Raw genomic sequence first — 22,192 nt, 5'->3', positions numbered from 1 at the left:
GGCAGAGTCCCCTATGCAGCATGAGGTGGTGGGGGGCAGCAGGGATTACTACCCCTGTCCAGCAGCACCCGGTGAGCACCAGGGCTTTTTTTAAAGTGCCAGGAGCTGGGGCGGGCAGGGGCAGCCATGCGGGAGCTGGGGGAACAGGTGGGGAGTGGAGGGGGGTCAGCAGGGACCTGCAGCCACTGGGGACTACCCGAATCATCAAATCTTCAAATCTTTTCTGAAAATTTGGAGAGCTTTGAATTGATTAGCACCTTTTTAATTGGTCCCCTGATTTGATTTGGATTTGAAGATTTGGCCACTGAATTGGGCCAAATCTCCTTTGGATCGAATCACCAGCTGAAGCTTTGCACAGTCCTAATAGTTTGGGGGAGGGGGAGGCTGGGAAATGTGGGACAGAGCAGGGGAAAGCTTCTGCTTCACAGGCTCAGGATAGAACATGGGCCCCTTCTTGCCAGGCAGTACTCACCGCACTGGTGGCTGCTGGCCACATCCTCTTGCTTGCTCTCTTCCTCCTGGTCCTATGTACCTGTCACATACCTTTCTTTCTTGGCTTCTCAGGTGTACAGCTCCAGAAGGTGTACTGTGCCAAAGACAGACATTCTTACTACCTGTGAGAGGTGGTGGTTAGAGTGCTGTGTTTTGATGTTTGTGAGACCTAGGTTTAAACCCCATCTCAGGGGTAGGCTTAGTATTCATGTCCTCTGGCTTTCCATGCAAGTTCTCTAGCCACTCAGCTCCTGGTCACAAAAGATAAAAAGTCTCTCTCGTACTTCCTCCCTTTTGTTGTCTGTCTCCATGTATAGATGATACTGCGAACAGGCTGAGACAGTCAGGAATAGAATTCCAGTGTGGGGCACAAGTGATGTTTTTGGCGCACAGATGACCAGAACTGCCATCTAAATAACAATATCTGGACACATGAAAAACCAGAAAGGAAACTGAATTCCACCCTTAGCTTTTAATTTCTGACATGCATTTCATCCCTTGAAGGGTGGAAAATGCATTTTAAATGGTGAAATTCTAAATATTAATACACTTCTCAAATTCCTTTTTAATGTGTGGTTTAAGATCATTCTTTCCCTTGCAATTTCTCACTTAAGTCAGAGCCACTACATAATCTGATTGCTGGGTGGTGGGGCAGCGAGTTTGCATTTAGCGAATTGCTGGTGTAGGATGGAATTGACTAAGAGGATAGATACAGAATACATTCTGCACAGTAACTTGCCCACATGGTGAAATTACTGCATACTTTTCCAAGGGGTAATTTTATCCTGCTTGTGATAACTTCCAGTCCTTTGGGCCAGATCTGGCCTGAAAGGCCATGTCTTCCAGCCTGTGGGTCTCCCTACAGGTCTGAAGATTTGGCAGTGGGGGTGGGGGGCAGTGGCGGTATTAATTCTTACTCCCCTGCTGCTGCAAAGTTCTCATTAATACACTCAGCTTCACAGGCTGGAACATGGTCCCGTGTCATGGAGTTAGTGCATGGGGCTACTCTGAGTCTGGAGTATATCCATGGACTGATCCCATATTGCATCAGGCCTAGGTACCCACTCTGTGGGATCTGGCTTGTGGACCAGTTTTGCATCATTTATCTGGCCCATGGTACCAAGAAATAGAGCACCACTAATGTGTGTGCCATGTGTCCACTCCACTGTTACTATAAATTCTGTTGACTACAAAGTAAATATGTGCCTGTAGCCTACATCTAGGTCAGGCATGGGCAGTTATTTCAGGTGAAGCGCCACTTAACAAGGTTTGGTAAGCTTTTGAGGTCTGCATTGGTAGCCCTGCCCCTTGACACCTGCCCCAATCCCTGTTTGCCATCCTGGGGCCAGAAGCTCCACTCCAACCCCTGACCTTTGCCACTGGAAGTCCCTCCGCTTGTGTGCCCCCTGGGAAATGCTCCTGGGGAGAGAGAGGGGGGAGTTGCCATCTTAGAAACAGGAAAAAACAAATCATACATGAGAAGTCAAACACTTACTATAACATTTTAATTTTATTACAAAAAGATTTTTGTCAGGATTTGTTTTCATAGTTTATAATAGAGGTGATTGCATAATAACTCAACAATTCTTAGTCTTGTATATTGTGTGCGGGGGGCATGGTTGTGTGTGCATGGTGGGGTGTGTGCATGTGATAGGGTCGGGGGTGTGTGTTGGGGGGGTTGTGGCTGCGTTTGGGAGGCAATAGGTTTTGTTGGGGGTGTGTATATGTGGGGGCTTGCGCATCCCCAGCAGGCGGGGGTGCTCATGCCCAGTGTTGGTGCCCGGTGGCGTGCAGCTCTGGCCAGTGTTGCACATCGCAACAAGGAATGCAGCCCCTGCTGGGCTGTCTCTATCACCAGGGCTCCCTGCTGCACACGCACAGCCCCCACACATGCAGCATGGGAGGAAGGCCCCATGTGTTCAATCCAGCTGCCTTCTCTGCCTACTGCCACACAAGTCCAGGGAGCTCTGAAGGAAGCTGGCTGCAGCTTATGGGGCTTCCCTCCTGTGCTGTGCGAGTGCAGGGGCTGTGCATGGACAGCGAGAACTGCTGGCAATAGAGATGGCCTGGTGTGGGCTGTGCTTCTCACTGCAATGTGTAGTACTGGCTGGAGCTGCACATTGCTGGGCACAAGCGCCCTCACCTGATGCTGCCTGCCAGGGTTGCACCCTATGTGGGGAGTGGATAGGGATTTCCCATACTCCCTCACACCCAAACCTTGCCCATCCATGCTCTGGGCTGCTGCCGCCCCCCTAGGTGCGGGCTCCATGCTGCCGCCAGCCTCAGCCTCTTGCTCCATGCTTTTGCCCAGCTGCAGCTCCACCCTTGCCCCTACTGCTTCTCTACCTGCTGTCCAGAGCAAGCAAAACGCCAAGGAAGCCGAGCAGGTTCCTAGTGGTTACAGCAGCAGCAACAGCAGCCTCATCTGGAAGTTGCCTGCTGGCTAGGCTAGACCTTTCCACCCTTGAGTGTGGGAGCAAGTTGCAATAGGGTAAGTTGGCGGGTGTCTGTATATGTGGGTGCTTTGCACCCACTCTTGAGGATGGTACAGTTCATTGGCAGGTGCCGCAGGATGGATGAAAGTTCCTGGTGGGCTGGATCTGGCCCATGGGCCATATTTTGCCTGCCTCTGATCTTGGTGCAGCCAAGTATGGGTATCAGTAGCCATGGAAACAGATCTCTACTTGGGTTAATTTAGCCTGCTTCTTTTATGGCCTATTCCAAATTCTATGCTGTTACAGCTAGACTGCTGTTTGTATCCAGGCTATCTTACAGTCATTTCTATAACTGCTGACCAGCATAGTCCTAATGGGAAGACTCTCTGGCCTGTAATTTTCTCAAGGTTTATGGAAAGACAAGAAGTATTTAGGAATTTATTTCCAGGATAGTATCAGAGCAGTTATGCAGGCAAAATAGTGAAAAATCCAAATCTAACACATACATTAAAATCATAGGACAGTAGGGCTGGAAGTTACCTCACAAGGTAATCTAATCCAGCCCCGCCTCAAGGCAGAATCATTCCTGACTAACCATCCCAGCTACATGTCTATCTAACATGCTCTTTACAATATCCAGGGATAGAGATTCCACAACTTCTCTAGGTAACATGTTCCAATGCTTGATCACCTCCATAGTCAGAAAGTTCCTCCTAATCTCTACACTAAATTTCCTCTGTTGAAGCTTGAGGCCATTGCTCCTAGTCCTGGCCATAGAGACTAGTCTGTCTCCATTCTCTCTATAGTCACCTTTCAAGTGTTTGAAGACTGTTATCAAATTTTCCCTTTAGTCTTCCCTTCTCCAGACTAAACAATCTAGTTCTTTCAGCCTGTCCTCCTACGTCATGCTTCCCAGACCTCTAATCATTTTTATCACTCTCTGCTGGACTCTTTTTTTGTAATCTGTCCACATGTTTCTTGAAGTGTGGGGCTTGAAATGACACAGTACTCCAGGTGGGTCTTAATCAGCACTGAATAGAGCGGAAGAACCACTTCTCTTGATTTGCAAGTGACACTTATGTTAATACAACCCAATATGCTGTAGGCTTTTTTGCAACAAGAACACAGTTGGCTCATACTCAGTTTTTGTTCTATTATAACATAACTCACCTGGAATACTGTGTCCAGGTCCTTTTCAGCAGCACTGCAGCCTGCAAGTTTTTCCCTAGTCCATGTTTGTGTATATAGTTATTCTGTCCTAACTGCAGGACTTTGCACTTGTCCTTGTTAAATCTCTTATGACTAAGTACTGACCATTTTTCTAGTCCAAGTCATTCTGGATTCTAGCCCTACCCTCCAGAGCATCTGCAACTCTACCCAACTTGATGTCATCCACAAATTTGCTAAGTGCACTCTCAATCCCCTCATCCAAACAAATAATGAAGATGTTAAACAATACTAAACCCCGGACAGACCCCTTGAGAACCTCACTTGATACCATCTCCAACCTAGTCATTGAACTATTGATGACTACTTGTTGAGCATGATGATCAGTTATATCAGCAGTTATGTATCCACCTTACAGTATTTTTGTCTCGTCTGCATTTTCATAGTTTGTTAATGATAATGTTGTGAGAGACACTTTAGAAAGGCTTTTGACACTCAAGGTATATCGTATGTAGTGCTCTTCCTCCATGCACATAGCTGTCACCTTATCATAGAAGGAAATCAGGTTGGTTAAGGGTGACTTGCCCTTGGTGAATCCAAAGTGATCACCTTGTTCCTGATCACCATGTTCTCCTCTAGGTGCTTCACAATAGATTTCTTGAGAACCTGCTCCATGATCTTTCCAGGTATTGAAATCAGGCTGGCTGGTCTATAATTCCCCAAGTTCTCCTTGTTCTCTTTCTTAAAGATGGGCACTATATTTGTCCCTTGTCCAATCATCTGGAACTTCACCTGTCCTCCATGAGTTCTCCAAGAAGACAGTCAATGGCTCTGAAATGATCACAGTCAATTCCTTCAGTGCATCCCATCTGGCCTGTTAGCTTGAAAGCATTTAATTTCTCTAAGTAATCTCTAACCCAGAGGTGGGCAAAATATGGCCCACGGGCCAGATCTGGCCTGCTAGGCACTTTCATCCGGCCTGTGGCACCCACTAAATTGTACCCCGCCCAGCCCTTCCACCCATGAGGGTAGAAGCAAGGTGCCCATGTATACCCCCCAACATACTCTATTGTGCCTCATTCCCACCCTTGAGGGTGGAAGGGCCCAGCCAGCAGGAAGCTTCCTGGCAGGGCTGTTGCTGCCACTGTTGCAACCACCAGGGACCTGCTCGGCTTCCTTGGCATCCCACTCACGCTGGGCAGTAAGTAGAGAAGCAGCAGGGGTGGAGCTGCAGCTGGGTGAGAGCATGGGGCTGGGGCTGGCAGCAGTGTGGAGACTGTGTCCAGGGGGCAGCAGCAGCACAGAGCTTGGGTGGGGGGGTAGGAGAGGTGGGGACGCCCTTACGGTGTGCAGCCCAGGCAGGCAGCAACAGACAAGTGTGCTCAGGGTACTTGTGCCTGGCGCAGTCATTGGTGCCCAGCATCGTGTGGCTCTGGCCAGTGCTGCACATCATGGTGAGGTGCGCAGCCCCTGCCAGGCCATCTCTGTTGTTGGTGCTCCCTGCTGTGCACGTGCAGTCCCTGCACTCGTGGCATGGGAGGGAAGCCCCACCTGCTGGAGCTGGCTGCCTTTGCCACTCCCTGAACTTGCATGGCAGGGGGTAGGGAAGGCAGCTGGCTCTGGTGTGTGGAACTCCTGTCCTGTGCTACGTGAGTATGGGGGCTGCATGTGTGCAGTAGGGAGCGCCAGAGATAGAGATGGCCCAGTGGGGGCTGTGCTGCTCACTGTGATATGCAGCACTGGCCGGAGCCGCACGCTGACAGATACCAGTGCCTGCACTGGGCACAAGCACACCCACCTGCTGCTGCAGCCATCTGCTGGGACTGCACACCATAGAAGGATTGTGTGGGGGTGGTCACCACACACTGTCTACCCTCACACCCCACACACCCACACCCTGCCTCTACAACTGCTCACATACACAGTTGCCCCCACACACTGTCACATCGCCTCACAAAGCCCCCACAACATAGCCCCCTAGAACCCACCGTACACCCCCTACACTCTACCATACACACACGCATATACACACACACCCCAGCCACACCCTCCATACAATATACAAGACTAAGAATGTATTTTTGAGTTATTATGCAGTCACCTCTATATACAGTATGCAAACACAAATCACGACAAAAATATTTTTTGTAATAAAATTGAAATATGTTATAGTAGGTGCTTGACTTCTAGTGTAAAATTGTTTTTTTTTCTTTTTCTAAGATGACAGCCTTCCCCCACAAAAAGAGTATTTTGTGTAAGGGGCGGGACTTCTGGTAGCAAAGGTCAATGATTGGGGTGGGGCTTCTGGTCCTAAAATGGCAACCAGGGGACAGGGCAACTAGCAAGGGGTGGGTCTACCCATGCAGCCCTTGAAAGCTCACCAAAAGTAGTTAAGTGGCTCTCCACCCATAATAATTGCCCACCCCTGCTCTAACCTGTTCTTCCCCTATTCTAGGCTCTTTGTCTCTTCCAGCTGTGCTTAACATCTGGTAACTGCCCCTATTTCACAGAATCATAGAAAATTAGGGTTGGAAAGGATCTCAGGAGGTCATCTAGTCCAACCCCTTGCTTAAAGCAAGACCATCCTCAACTAAATCATCTAAGCCAGGTCTTTGTCTAGATAGGTCTTAAAAACCTCCAAGGATGTAGAATCCACATTCTCCCTGGGTAGCCTTTTCCAGTGTTTTACTACCCTCCACAGTTTCCAGTGTTTTAATGTCCTAGTGAGAACATTCTTCCTAATATCTAACCTAAACTTCCCTTGCTGCAGTGTGAGACCATTGTTCTTTGTTCTGTCTTCTGTCAGCACTGAGAACAGTCTAGCTGCATCTTATTTCAAACCTCACTTCAGGTAGTTGAAGGCTGTGATTAAATCCCTCTGTCTTCTCTTCCCTAGATTAAATAAGCCCAGTTCTCTCAGCCTCTTCTCAGAAATCATGACACCCCTCCCCCTCCCCCCCCCAGCTCCCTTACCATTTTTTGTTGTCCTCCACTGGACTCTCTCCAGTTTGCCCACATCCTTTCTGTAGTGGGGGCCCCAAAATGGAACACAGTACTCCAGATGTGGCCTTACCAGTGCTGAATAGAGGGGAATAATTGCTTCCTTTGACATGCTGGCAGCACTCCTACCAATGCAGCCCAGTATGCCATTAACCTGCTTGGCAACAAGGACACGCTTTTGGATCCTATTTAGCTTATTGTCCACTGTAACCACCAGGTCCTTTTTTGCGGAGTTGCTGTCTAGCCAGTCAGCCCCCAGCCTGTACTGGTGCATGGGATTGTTCCCTCCTAAGTGTAGGACTAGGCACTTTTCCTTGTTGAACCTCATGAGATTTCTTTTGGCCCAAGCCTCCAATTTGTCTAGGTCACTCTGAATCCTAGCCCTACCCTTCAGTGTATCTACTACTCCTCCCAGCTTGGTGTCATCTGCAAATTTGCTGAGGCTGCACTCTATACCATCTTCCAGGCCATTGATGAATATATTGAACAAATCCAGCCCCAGGACTGACCCCTGGGACACTCCACTTGATACTGGCTGCCACCTAGATATCAAGCCATTGATTACTGTCCTCTCAGCCTGATGCTTCAGCCAGTTTTCTTTCCACTACAGTCCATTCATCCAGCCCAAACTTCCTTAGCTTACTTGTGAGAATGTTGTTGGAGACTGTATCAGAAGACTTACTAAAATCAAGGTATATCACATCCACTGGTCTCCCCACATCCACAGAGCCAGTTATCTAATTGTAGAAGGCAATCAAGTTGGTCAGGTATGAATTGCCCTTGGTGAATCCATGCTGACTGTTCCTAATCATCTTTTCATTTCTAAGCACTGAGATGGATTCCTTGAGGATCTGCTCTATGATTTTTTTCCAGGGACTAGGTGAAAGGCTAACTGATCTGTAGTTAACTGGATCCTCCTTTTTCTCTTTCTTAAATATGGGGACTATGATTTTCCTTTTCCAATCATCCAGGACCTCTTCTGATCACCATGAATTTTCAGTGGTGATGACCAGTGGCTCTGCAATCACATCAGCCAACTTGGGTGCATCCTATCTTTCCCCATAGACTTGTGTATGTCCAGCTTTTCTAAATAGTCCCTAACCTGTTCTTTCACTGCTGGCTGCTCACCTCCTTCCCAAACTGTGCTGTTAGGTGCAGTAGCCTGGAAGTTGACCTTGCCTGTGAAGACTGAGGTGAATAAGGCATTGAGAACTTAAGCCTTTTCTGCATCTTCTGTAACCAGGTTGCCTCCCCCGTTCAGTAAGGGACCCACACTTTCCCTGGTCATCCTCCTCTTGTTACTAACAGACTTGCAGAAATCCTTCTTGTTACCCTTCACATCTCTTGCTAGCTGCAACTCCAATTGCACTTCGGCTTTTCTGGCTTCATCCCTGCATGCCTGAGTGATACTTTTATACTCCTCCCTAGTTATTTGTCCATGTTTCCATTTCTTATAAGCTTCCTTTTTGTGATTGAGTATACTAAAGAGTTCCCTGTTAAGTCAAGCTGGTCTTCTGCCATACTTGCTAGTCTTCCTGCACATCAGGATGGTTTGTTCCTGCACTCTCAGTAAGGCTTCCTTAAAGTAGAGCCAGCTCTCTTGGACTTCTCTCCCCCTCAGACTGGGTTCCCAAGAGATCCTGCCCATGTATTCCCTGAATGAACTGACGTCTGCTTTTTCTGAAGTCCAGGGTCCTTATTCTGCTGCTTTCCACCCTTCCTTTCTTTATGATCCTGAACTCAATCATCTTATGGTCGCTGCTGCCGAAGTTCCCATTCATTAGTTAGTACATTCCTCACCAATTCTTCCCTGTTTGTGAGTAGCAGGTCTAGAAGAGCATGACCCCTAGTTTGTTGCTCCAGCAGTTGTGCCATGAAGTTGTCCCCAACACTGTCCAAAAAGTTCCTGAATTGCCTGCACACTGCTGTATTGCCCTCCCAGCAGATGTCAGGGTGTTTGAAGTCCCCCGCTGAGAACCAGGGCCTGTGATCAGGAAACTTCCGCTAACTGTTGGAAGAAAGCCTCATCCACCACTTTTTCTCCTGGTCTGGTGGTCTATGGCTGACTCCCACCATGACATCATTCTAGTTGCTCTCCTCTGACCCTAACCCAGAGACTTTTTACAGGTCTATCTTCCATTTCATACTGGTGCTCTGAGCAATCATACAGCTCTTTTACATAAAGTGCAACTCTTTTTTTCCCCTGCCTGTTCTTCCTGAACAGTTTATGCCCATCCAAGACAGTTCTCCAGTCACACAAACCATCCCATCATGTCTCTGTTATTCCAATCATGTCACTGTTCCATGATTGTGGAAGGACTTCTAATTCTTCCTGCTTGTTTCTTAGGCTCCGTGCATTCGTGTAAGGTAACTAGTCAATTGCCCTGATTTCTCAGGAGGAATGAGAACACCTCCCTTGTTCTTCCCTCCTGCTTGCTCTTCCTCCTGGTCACCCACTTCCCCACTTAACTCAGGGCTTTAGTGAACCTCCCTCAGCGAACCTAGTTTAAAGCAAGCCTGTCTGCGAAGATGCTGTTTCCTCTGTTTGTCAGGTGGATCCAGTCTCTTCCTATCAGTCCTTTTTGGAACTTCATCCCATGGTCAAAGAAGCCAAAGCCCTGCTGTCATCACTACCTCTGCAGGACGCACCTGCTCCTTCCCAGGCCCTGTTCCTTGACTGGAAGAATCAAAGAGAACAACACCTGAGCTGCTGTCCCTTTCACCCTTGCACCCAAAGTCCTGTAGTCACTTCTGATCTGCTCAGGGTCCTGCAGCTAGCAGCCTACGCGGGTGGTCCCAGGGGGCACCACTGCTGTGGAGGGAAGGACTGGGGCCCCTGCAGGTCAGAACCCACTGGTAGCTTGCCCCTGGCTTTAGGTGGTGGGGGGGGAAGGAGGATTGGGACCCTCCCCATTTTTTGTTTCCAGCAGAGCCTGCCCGTGCAAGTCTTCCCCGAGCCTGCCCAGGGAGCAGAGTCCTGTGCGCTGTCCCTGCCATTTTCCCACCAACTGGGGCCATCCAGGAATAGGCTTGCTTGCCCCTGGGGCAGTGTGGAAAAGTGGCAGGAGGGTGGCTGGGTGTGCTGGCAGCTGGAGAAGGCAGCAGGGATGATGCACAACATGCAAGCATGGGCGGGCTTGGGGAAGTGTTGACATCTCCAAGTTGGGGCCTTCCCCAGCCCACCAGCAGCCCACCTGGGTAGCCCTAGTCAGTGCTACTGCTGCAGAGGAAAGAACTGGGCCCCCCCACAGGTCAGGGGCTTCTTGGCCTACCACCAGCTTGCCCCTTGGCCACAGGAGAAGTGGGCAGGCTTCACCAAAAAAAAAAAGGATCAATTCCCTCACCAAAACAGTGATGGAAGTCCCTAAATTGAAATGGTGGGCTTTTAATCGTCACAATTAAAAACCCACCGTTTCAATTTAGGGGACTAACCCCCCCGTCACATGTACAGGTGCCCAAAATGTTTAGGCCTAGGAATTGCCTTAATTCAGTCTTCCCTAGGTAAGACTCTGACTGCTGGTTTAATAATATGGAGGCAAAAAAAAATTCTTACTTAAGTCAAACACTAATGATTCTTTCGCTTGCAGGGCCAATTAAAAAATGGTTGAGCAAGGCTCAGAGAGAAGGAGAAAGAGTGAGTGTGTGATGCATTCCACAACACAGGGGATTGATTCCTTATTTCTTACTGTGCTGCTTTTGTATTTTTCTGTGCGTTTTGTTTTCCTGTCATGTGATCATGGGGACACTGGCATCGCTAGTGATGAATGTTGATGAGATAATACTTGGTGCATTCCTGGCCTGAGTAATGTCGTCTGCCAGAATACTGAACTTACATTTTTTAACTCTCTGCTATGCAGGTTGGGTTTCAGTGTTTCTGTAGGCAGCAACAATAGATGGATGTCTATGCAGATTAGTTACCTTAGACACTTACCGTGGCACAAAATGGGGAAATAAATCAACCAAAAAAAGAGTTCTTTATACCAAATTCATTAATAACATGTTATAATTGTTTACAAGTGTGAAAAACCCCAAAACTTTTCTGTGTTATTTAGGTGAAAGATGAATTAAATATTGTAGTAGAGAGGGCAGCAATAGGATATATACCAATTTTAAGGCCTTATATTCACAAGCAAGCAGTCCTAAAAGAGATCTTAACATTTGTTAATGACTCTAGTTGACTTTGTATTGCCTGTCACATTCATACATCTCATAGATAACTGAATAACAATGCAGGTAAGTATTTTGTTGGCCTTTTCCCCGCCAGCATATTAAATATTCTTAGTTCCAATGATCAGGAGAAAGCAGAAAAGAAAGGAATAACATAGTATGTACTCAGATGATGCAAGTCTATATGGGGAAACTGAGAGAACTGTTTTTTAAGTCACCAGGTTTTGTGATGTTTATCTAATAGAACTCCAAAAAATTAAAAAAGAAGAGAGAGAGAACTTGAATGTCAACATTCATAGGAAACGCACAGCTGTTTCAAAGAGGAGAGTGAGTGGTGAAAGTAGATTACGTGAAGTGAGACTGAGGAAAACTGACTGTTCCATTGTTGTAATTCTTCAGGCACACAGCAGACCAAAAATCAAATATCTTCATTATATATAGCTAGAAGTAGCCATTGGTTTGAAGTCAGTTTTGTGTATAGCAATGGTTAACAGTGGTTTGCTTTTAGTTGCTATAAAGTTTTGAAATTATTGTTACAACAGTGTAAATCACTGTAGGCAAAGTGTAGATTGAGGGTCTTGTACAGGCATGTTGGCTGATCTTTCTTCAGGAAAGTTTTGGCCAAACCAAAGGGAGTGTGGAACAGAGAGCTGTGGTTTGGTAAGTTCCTGCCATCTCTCAACAGAAATGGTGAGGAGACCCTGCTCTTCAGTATGGCTGATAGTGTTCTTCCTAGCTGAAGTGGCAGCTCTATTGGGGAGGTGGGTCTTTTTGGCTTACTGGGATTTTATCTTCTTTTCTATGCCATCGATCAGGGACTGGTGCTTCAGCCATGCAGTTCATTTAAACATCTTCCTAAGGTGACTATTATCCAGAGAACAGAGACTCGACCTTAGGGTGTTCTGTGGAGCTTAAGAATTTTCATTACAGATAAAACAGCTGCTTCTGAGACGGCTTACAGAGGACATAGTACAGCAGAGCAAACTGGTCACATTCCTGAACTTCCTTCCCCTATAACTTCAAGTTTAGAAACTAGTCAGACAATAGACAATAGGTTGTAATATTTTCAGAGAACATTTATATCACATTGGTGTGTTTTGGCAAGCACAGGATGAAAGAATTTAAAATGTTAAATTGTATTTGTATTTATCTAGAGCATTCGTCTGAGGTATTGCACACAGGCGACATTCTGTTTTTATCTCCCCTTCACATCTATACCCTGGTATACATAATTAAAAGCATTTTTAATGGAAAATAGGGCTAACCTTTTACATTTATGAAGCACCTTTTATCTCAAAAGATGCCAAATCACTTGTCTTGCTACATGCCAAACACTACCAGTGCATCTTTTGGAGAAAAGGTGGCAGCTAGGGAGCTCTGAAACTCCTCACTGAACAATGGAGAGAAAGAAAACTTTGGTCAAAAAGATGCTATGGCAACAAGCGGCAGGAGGAGGCAGATTGCCTTTGACTGGCTCATCTCCAATACCCTAATGCAAACAATATTAAAGTAGTATTCAGTTAATTCCTCAGTAAGATAATGGTCAGAGCAAGACCAGTTGATGATTTATTTGGATTTTCAGAAATTCATCAACAAAATTCTTTACAAGTGTCTGTTCTGGAAATGTAGGAGTCATTGAGTGAATTATTGTCATGGATCAAAAACTGGCTATGGGTTAGAAGGCAAAAATGAGGGATGAATGGTCAGTTTTCATCAAAGCACAAGTTTTTAATACTTGGGTTTTAGTAAATATTTTGTAATCAGATTGATATTTAATATATTCGTTAATGATCCTGAGAAGGAAGTGAGCAAGGAGGAAGTAAAATTTGCAGGTGCCACAATTATTTCTTTTAGTCATGACTCATGACTAAAAGCTTTGAGGAATTTTAGAGAGACAACAAAACTAGGTGAATGGGCATTTCAAGGGTAGATGGTAGCTGGTGTTTGCAAGTATATGGGAATTGATGCACATTGAAATGACTGATTTGAGCTTCTAATACATATGGTAGGTTCTAAAATAACTAATCATTTAGGTGAAAGATCTGGGTGTCACTGTGAACAGCTCAGTGAAAATGTCTGTTTAGTGTGCAGAGTCAGACAACTGAACATGTTGGTCTATAAAAATGGTAATTTAATATCACTAAAACACATTAATAGTGTGGCCTCACCTTGACTATTGTATGTAGCACCGGTCACCCTTCTCTCAGAAGAAATGTAACAGAATAAAAGGGGTTAAAAGGATACTGAGGAACATAAATACATGCCTCGGCTATTATAATAATTTTAATCTACTTTATTAGAAGTGGTTAATTTAGATACGAAACAAACAAGGAGGGACTACAGGAGCCTATGAAAAAGAATGCCATAGAGAAAGGAAATGAAGCCCTCCTAAGATTAAAATCTTTCTCATAAAAAGAATAAAGTGTTAAATGGTGAAATTGAAAGATAATACATTTAAAACCAGCAAAAGGACTTAAGTTTTTTGATGTAATTTGTAATTCACCTATCTGACTCACTGCCACAGGATACAACTGAGGTCAAGAATTTGATTCTTAGTTTCATAGTTTCATACTTGCTAGGGTCAGAAGGGACCTAAGCAGATCATCAAGTCCTACCCCCTGGTGTGGGCAGGAAAGGATGCTGGGGTCAAACGACCCCGGCTTGGTGATTGTCTAGTCTCCTTTTGAAGACTCCCAGGGTAGGGGCAAGCACCACTTCACTTGGAAATTGGTTCTAGCTGCTAGCCGCCCTGACCATGAAGTAGCACCTCCTGATGTCCAGCCTGAATCTACTCTCTGTCAGCTTATGGCCGTTATTCTTTGCAACTCACGGTAGTGCTTGGGAGAGCAGGGACTCTCCCATTGTCTGCTGGTCCCCCTTGGCAAGTTTGTAGGTGGCTACCAGATCCCCTCTCAGCCTTCTTTTGTGGAGGCTGAACAGGTTCAGGTCCTGTAGCCTCTCCTTATAGGGCCTATCCTGTTGCCCCCTGATCATGTAAGTGGCCCTCCTCTGGACCCTCCTGAAGTGCAGTGCCCAGAACTGGATGCAGTACTCCAACTGCAGCCTGACCCTGTTGCACAGAGGGGGAGGTTCACCTCCTTGGACCTGCTCGTGATGCATCTATGGATGCATGACAAGGTGCAGTTAGCCTTCCTGACCACTTCCCCACATTGGCAGCCCATGTTCATCTTGGAATCAATAGCGACTCCAAGATCCTTTTCTGCCTGTGTGCTGACAAGAAGGGAGTTCCCCAGCCTATAGGTCTGTTGCTGGTTCTTCCTCCCTAGGTGCAATACTTTACACTTGTCAGTATTGAAACCCATCCTATTCTTATCTGCCCACTGCTGTAACCTGTCCAGATCTAGTTGTAGCCTGTCCCTCTCTTCTAGCTTGCTCACTTCTCCCCACATCTTAGTGTCATCTGCGAACTTGAACAAGGTACTTTTCACCCCCTTGTCCAAGTTGCCGATGAAGATATTGAATGGTGCGGGCCCAAGGACCAAGCCCTTGGGGACCACACTGCCCATGTCCCTCCAGGTCGAAAACAACCCATCCACCACCACTCTCTGTGTGCAGCCCTCCAGCCAGTTAGTGACCCATCTGACTGAGTAGGTGTTGACACCACAGTCACCTAATTTTTTAATGAGAATTGGGTGAGACAGTATCGAAGGCCTTCTTAAAGTCCAGAAAGACTACATCCACCGTGACACCTGCATCGAAGGCTTTTGTCACCTGGTCGTAGAAGGCCACCAGGTTGGTCTGACAGGACCTGCCTCTAATGAACCCATGTTGACTGCTGGTCCCTTGCAGGTGTACTCCTGGACAATTTTCTCAAAGAGCTTCCCCAGGACTGAGGTAAGGCTAACGGGCCTATAATTTTCTGAACCGTCTTTCCTCCCTTTTTTGAAAATGGGGACCACATTGGCCCTTTTCCAGTCCGCTGGCACCTCGCCAGAGCACCATGAGTGCTCATGAAGCTGTGCCAGGGGTCCCGCAATGACCTCTGCCAATCACCTCAGCACTCTGGGGTGGAGATCATTAGGACCTGCTGATTTGAACACACCTAGTCCCTCCAGAAGTTCCCTGATGAGAACATCTATGTGAGAATGGATTAATGTATAAAAGAATATGGGCATAAACCACCCACCTGTGGTTAGAAGGAAACTTCCTTTATAAGAAACTTTCCTATTATAAGATTTCTTGCTCCTTCCTGTGAAGAAGTCATCACACTTCAAGACAGGCCACTATTGTAGGTGGCTGATATGTGTGAAAGGTACAGCAGTTCCCACATAGGAGAGCGAGAGAGAGATGTATGATTGTATTTAGAACCAAAAAATTCAGGGAGTGTAGTAGGGCTGTGTGAAACTCGGTCACTGATTCAATTCGGAGGAGATTCAGCCTGATTCGGCGGCCGAATCCGAATCAAATCAGGAGACCGTTAATCTCTCCAAATCGATTTGGAAAGATTTGACAATTTGGCTCTAGACACAGCTTTATATATTTTTTCAATGTACCTTGAGGTACCAGGCATGGCTCTTGAATGCTGAAATGGTGGGGGGGATGGAGCGTCCCATGGGACCCTCTTGCACGCTTAGCAGCAGACTCAGAAGTGGACCAGAAGTACTTCCGGCCGACTTCCAGGTCTGCCACAGAGCGCGCAGGGAATCCTGCTGCTCCCTGGCTTGATGACTGGTGCCTCCTGGTCTGGGGGGACACCTGGGGTCCCCCCACAGCCGATCTCTGAGCCAGGGAGGCGTGGGGATGTCCCCTGTGTGCTCGGAGGTGGACCCCCCCTCGCGCTCTCGTGGGATGCTCCATCCACCCCACCATCTGTGTTCACAAACTGCAATAGGTACCTCGACGTACGTAGAAAAAACATATAAAGTTGTGTCTGTGGTAGAATCACTGATTCTCAGAATCAGAATAGAATCTTTAGATTCGGCCGAATCAAATCAGGACAGTGATCCAGATCAGCAAATTGAATCACTGTCCCCCAAATCAAGCCAAATCTGAATCGAATACTGCCTGCTTCACACACCCCTAGAGTCTAGGTTATTCCAAAGCTGTTGCCTAAATAATTGATTTAAATCTGAGTAACCCTTTTTTAGCTTAACTGTTGTCTGGAGTGGTTGTTGATATAAATATTGAATCATAGTGTGCACGAGTGTTTAATATTAAAGTAACAATCCAATACTTGCAGCCTCTGGTCTAACAAAGTAAGCAGAGATTCAGTTGACACAAAGAAAGATCATTGCTGTATTAAATTACTTTTTTCATAATTCAGGCACTTTATTTAGTGTTTGCATAATCATTAGTATTTTTATCCACAAACATTGGAAAATTGTTTGTATAATTGCACTTTTTGAATTGTATTTGCTTTTTCAGTAAATTATTTTCTTTCAGCAAATAATGTATCGGTATCTGCCACAGAAATACAGAATGGGGAATTACTTGAAACATAATACAGAAGTAGCACTGTAGACCTCACCAGCCTGAAAAATAATTGAAGTGAAGTGAAGAATGTTAACAAGCTCAAATGTCATCATCTTCCAAAACTGACATTTAAGATGATCCACATTCACTCTCCTCCTTTATGTGAAATACAAAAACACAGACATTGTGGGGTAACTAAAAGAAATGTTTAGTGGAGTTCAGCTAAGTGGACATGTTATTTTTGTATCAGCTCTTGTATAGCCACATTTGAGCCTGTTTAAAAAAATGTGGTTTGTGTAGTGTAAAGATGCTGGGGGAGGGGATAATGAGTTCCTTACTGAATACTAATTGCCTAGGAGTTGTTCAGGGAGACTGTATAAGAATGGAGGATTTGTTGTAAATTAGTCACTAGCTCTATTGTGCATTGCTATGGGGTTAGACCAGTGCTGTAAAGGTGCCAGCTTTACAAAGTCCTTCTGATTCACTGTCTAACTCGGTGACAGTGTGAAGGAGAAAATACTATTCAGACTAAATATTATTTGAAAGAGAGCTCCTCTAATGACTGTATAATCTTTCTTTATAACATTCTAAGCTTCTAGCTCATTTAGACTATTGAGTTGGGTTATCAGTGCTTTTTCAGCTGCAAGATTCAAAGGTCTGCCACGGTTGTAAATGCTGGTGAGGAACTATTGCTTTGGAGAAATACGTTGTCCAGCAGAATGTTTAGTGTTCTTAGCATCATCTCTAGATTTCTAAATCCTTGGTTTCTAAAGCTCAGACCTTTAGCCTAACTTTCCCTGTGTTCAATCTTGTTATTAACATCTGTTCACAACAGAGAAACAAAGCTTTGAAAAATATTGTAGTAGTTTGTTTACTTTTTGAGACCGATTTTTCTCATTCCTAACTCCTATTGTTTTCATTTACATCAAAATGAAAAGGTGAGTTAATGATTCATTGGCACACGATGACCTTTCAAATAGCTGTGGACCATGATGCGGCAGCCCCACTCTGAGCTCTCATATTTTAACTTCCTTGTTTCTGCCCTTAATATTTACAGCCAAATCTGTCTACATGCCTGGACGCCTGAAGAGAGCAAACATTTACAGCTTTTCCCTCCCCTGTGTTTAGTGGGCAATTTGATCCTGCCTTGTCCATTCCCTTATTTTACATCACTTTTAGACTTGACTTGCTATTGAAAGCAACAAAGTGCAGCTTCGAGTATCTGCTGTCTGATCTGTTTATTTAGCAAAAAAGAATGGACTCAGACTCTGATTCACCTTTTAATTACTCTTGGCCTTCCTTACCTAAAATGAGGATTCGAAGAAGGGCACCCAAACAAGGTAGAAAAATCTGTCTTCTTTAAACAGCTGTTCCTTACTAGTTCTACCTCCTTTTCAGTATTTTCTTGTTGTTTATGTGCAGGTGGACCTAAGCTTGGACAGATTTTCTTCCTTTTCCTTCAGCCTCAATCTTACTTGTGTCTTTTTAAGTTATAAACTCTCAGTCATTTTAGTAAAAGACAAGGGTTTTGTCCAAGTTGCCCGTGGTAATTTTTCCTTCTTGTTTTTATTTGATTGCCTGCAAAGTAAATTTCTGATTACAAGAGTTCTTTTATGTGGAGAAGTTCTGACGCTAAGAACTTACAAAGCAGCACGGCAGCAACTTCTGTAAACAGCTTCTCTGTACACATAAGACTACATAAAGTCCTGCAAGTTACATTTGTTTGGAATTAGGGGTTATTTATAATTTAAGAGTATAGTGTTGACAAGTTGTAGGCAGACAGTTATATACTAAAAATGTATCAGTGTGAAGGGAATTTCTTGTTCATAAATTACTAGATGAGGTTAATTGCTTTAATTCACACAAATCTTTTTTCAGTAGATACGTTCTTTTTGGAGAGGTAATCATTACAAACATTGTAAACATTCAAATCCTTTCACTGTCATTGTAACAAGGTGGCATTACAGAGAAGATGATTACCTAGGAAGAAATAATAACTGGAAGGCACTAAGGACAAGTTTGTCACAGTGTTATCGTTGAAAATCTTAATGAACTTACTGCATTCAGACAGAAGCAGAGAAAGAAGATGGAGTGGAAGTGTCATATTTCCCTATCCTTTCTTAACATTTTAAAAAATCTCTTTCTAAAAGATAAAAATACCCAGAAAACTAAGGTATGTCTTTAGCTATTGTAAATCAGTAAATGAGGCAAAAGAACTAGGTTGAGAATCTGACCTTGAGTTTTAGAGCTCAAAAATATTTATAAAAAGAAAATTTAAACCTGCAAAATGTTGTCTTAATTTTCTACAACATATTCCTGTGGTTTAGCTAGGTAATCTATGAATTTGTTTCTTCCCAAGAGATTTTCTTAAAGTATATAGGTTCATTTTATAAAGATGATGAAATGGGCTCAACACTTTCTTTCGGTAGTTTATGATGGCTCATTTTATCTGGAAAAAAGCTCAAGAGGTAAGCCTATACGTCTACATATTTCTTACTGTTCAGCGATTTATCTGTTGCCTTTAGACAGTAAAAACTTTGGAACAGAGACTTGTTATATTTTTTGGTGCATTGTTCTGTTGCACATCAGGACTGTTATGTATATCAGTGGTATCTTCTCTCCTTAATAGGCATGCTTTTCACATTAATGGTAATAGTATACCAGTATATTCTGCTTTTAAGTGCTGACTAAATCATGTATATGGGAGTTGCCGTAGCAAGAATACTTTTCTTGTAGGGTCAAATGTTCTCTGCTTGAATAATTTCTCATACTCCATGGAGGTTGGGGAAGGGAAACCCAACCCACTCCCTCAAGCAAAGACTTGCATGCTCCTCATTGGTAGGGTGAAAATATTATTTTTTAAGGAAATCCAGGACCTCCCCCCCCCCCCAAGTCAACAGCATTTCTGCAGGCAGAGATAGGCAGGCTGGGGTGTGGGGCGCAGTCTGGTGGGGAAACAGTGGCATGGTGCACCAGGTGATCTCTACTTCCCTGCCAGATGATGCCTTTCACCCCTGTGATTCCAGGACTTCTGTTTTATTTTCATCAACCCACAGGGCAAGTCTATGAATCTGGGACTGTCCTGTCCAAACTGGTCACCTTACTCATTGGGCTGGAGAAGTGAATGGAACCTTTCCACAGGAGGACACTGGATTTGTGATTCCTTCCTTATTCCATCCCTGCTCAGCCACCATCATGGTGTTTTGTGCTAGATTATTTGGACCCATTGAAGAGACCCTTTCCATGGTATAGAGAGGGTGTGCATGCATGCCAAGTTAGCTCCTTTCTCTGTAGTGCCCCAGGGCAATCCCTACCTGGGGTTTAAGTGGTGTAAGATGCCTTATACTGGCCTCTACATGATGTGTGAATTCCACTGTTGTTGAATAATGGGTTCAGCAGACCGCAGAAGGATGAAGCAAAAGCCACTAACCATTCTGTGAATGTTTGTCTAGGAGTTATAGACTTCATTGTGTCTCTTGACTCTACTCTCCATTTGTTCCACGGTGATTTTATATAAGGCCCATGAAACATTTTGGGCAATTTATTTCTGGTAGCTATTGGTTAAATAGGATTGCTAACTGCTACCACTGTTGCACTAAAAGTCATACTCTGAGGTGCTGTGAATTTTCAGCAGGCCTTTCCAGTGTGCTGCTGCTACTCTATAGCTCCTCAGTTTTAGTAGTAGGAAACTGGCCCAAACAAGTTATATTGCTGTATTTCTGTTTAGTCCATGCTTAGCCAATGCTGTGAATGGTCTTTCATGAAATAAGTATTTTGAGAGTAATGGCCACAGGTTTCAACTTTGGATGCCTAAGGTTAGGGACTGCCTGGTTACCAAGCCAGGATGGGGCCAGAGCAAACATGTGCTTCATGTCCTGGGGTGAAGCAGGGTTGAAATCCCACCAGAGCTGGAGGGGAACGGTAGGGGAGCAGAAGTGGTGGGGAGGGGAGCTGAAGGGAGGGGGCAGAGATGGTGAGAGTGGGCAGCTGCTGCAGCTCTGACCCCAATTCTAACCTTGGCTCCAGGTAGGGGCTGGAGCTGCAGCCACAGCAGCTGCCTGCCCCCCCTACTGCCTCATGCTTGAATCCAAGACATGTTAAATGGGGGAAAAACTTTGTCTTTGATTTGAGTAGATGGGGTAAGTGCCTAAGTTTAAAACTGTGATTTTCAAAGCTTCCTCTCAAGTGCTTGCTAACCTTGCAGAGCCTAAGCTTTCCATATTAAGTTCCTGGGGACCTTTGAGGTTCTGCATCTGTTCCTGCTGAGATGCATCTCAGTTTCATGCCTCCCCATCTATCTCATGGCTTATTCCTATCAGGATCTGCATACTAGCTGCCCTTGACTTTTGCCCCTTGAGGGCCTGATCCAACAGGCATGCTCTGAGCACATCTGACTTCAAGCTTCACACAAACCATTATGGTAGCCAAGTCTCTAATTCAAAGACAGTGTGTTACAGTGGGGTGTCTTTCTCCCTTTCATTAAATAGCTCAGTGGTTGTAGCATTCCCATGGAAGTGGGAGACCTAAGTTGTTCTTCTATCCTTTGAAGGATTCAACTTGCATCCTCTGCTTCTCAGGACAGGGTCTTTATTATCAAGCTAGAAACTACCTGGAGATGAAGGAATGCTCATTGCTCCAGTTAAATTTTTTCTACTTTGCATGGCATAATTAAAGATCTATTTGGATTCACTGAGCAAGAAAAGAGAGCATGATTGTCTAAGCTAGTGATTAGGGCAGTCACCTTGACCACTCATAAAAAGCCCTTGGAGAAGGAACTAAATGATGGTGTCCCTCCTTCCCATCATGAGTGCCTTAACCATTAAACTAAACAGCCTTCCTTTTCCTGTCACTAGAAACCATCAGGTCTTTTCTGCAAAGTAGAAGAACTGATGCAGGAAGTTGTGAGAGTACCCTTACCCTAGAATAGGGCATTCCTCTGTGATGAGAGTTTAGATCCTATTTGGCAGAGATGCAAAATTAAAGTTGGGTCTCCTGCATCCTGGCTTAGAGCTATTACCATCTCTACCAAACAAGTTTAAAAAAGAAATAGGAGTGACAGCTCCTCCTCCTCTTCCTTTTTTAATTTGTATTTATTTATTTATGTATATTTAAGAAGTGGCTAGGGTGCCTTGCTCCAGAAGAGGGTTCAGTGCTGTGAATCCCAAGAGCAGGAAGGTGCCCCCTGCAACTCAGAATTAGGTGTTCAGGTCCTGGAGAGAGGCTGGGATTAAGGCATGAACACGTCTCTTCACCATTTCCTATTGTTTACCTTGGTGACTCCATACTCAGCATCCTGCCTTTGTGATTCCCATTCTCAGGTGTAACATTACCTGTGCATTATATAGGAAGCTAAGACTTCTAACTCATGGCTGGGGCTCCTGGGATCCAGGGATCTGAGAGAGAGGCATTGAGATGCATATCATCCCATGTCTCTCTATAGATCTACAGTCTCAATTTAGCAAGGATTTTAAGTATGTTTAACTTTAAGCAGGTGATTA

The 22,192-nt window shown here is 45.0% G+C and overlaps 1 protein-coding gene across 7 annotated transcripts in view; it reads left to right on the top strand.

Annotated features, from left to right (window-relative positions):
• Positions 1-22,192, top strand: part of ARHGEF28 (Rho guanine nucleotide exchange factor 28) — a 221,277-nt gene that overhangs the window by 118,798 nt on the left and 80,287 nt on the right. For 2 of the 7 annotated variants that reach the window (XM_019532260.1, XM_019532259.1), the window contains exon 1: positions 17,770-18,034. The exons of the other annotated variants lie outside the window; for them this stretch is intronic. In XM_019532260.1, the coding sequence (XP_019387805.1) occupies positions 17,950-18,034 (85 nt within the window). In that variant the 5' untranslated portion in view covers positions 17,770-17,949. Of the gene's footprint in view, positions 1-17,769; positions 18,035-22,192 lie in introns of those variants that run through there. 7 annotated transcript variants of the gene reach the window in all.

Source organism: Crocodylus porosus, unplaced genomic scaffold (genome assembly GCF_001723895.1).
Source record: "Crocodylus porosus isolate Cpor-Errol unplaced genomic scaffold, CroPor_comp1, whole genome shotgun sequence".
In the NCBI taxonomy this organism is placed as follows: Eukaryota; Metazoa; Chordata; order Crocodylia; family Crocodylidae; genus Crocodylus; species Crocodylus porosus.
Note: the sequence above shows the minus strand (reverse complement) of the source record. Positions and strands in the feature narration are given on the sequence as shown.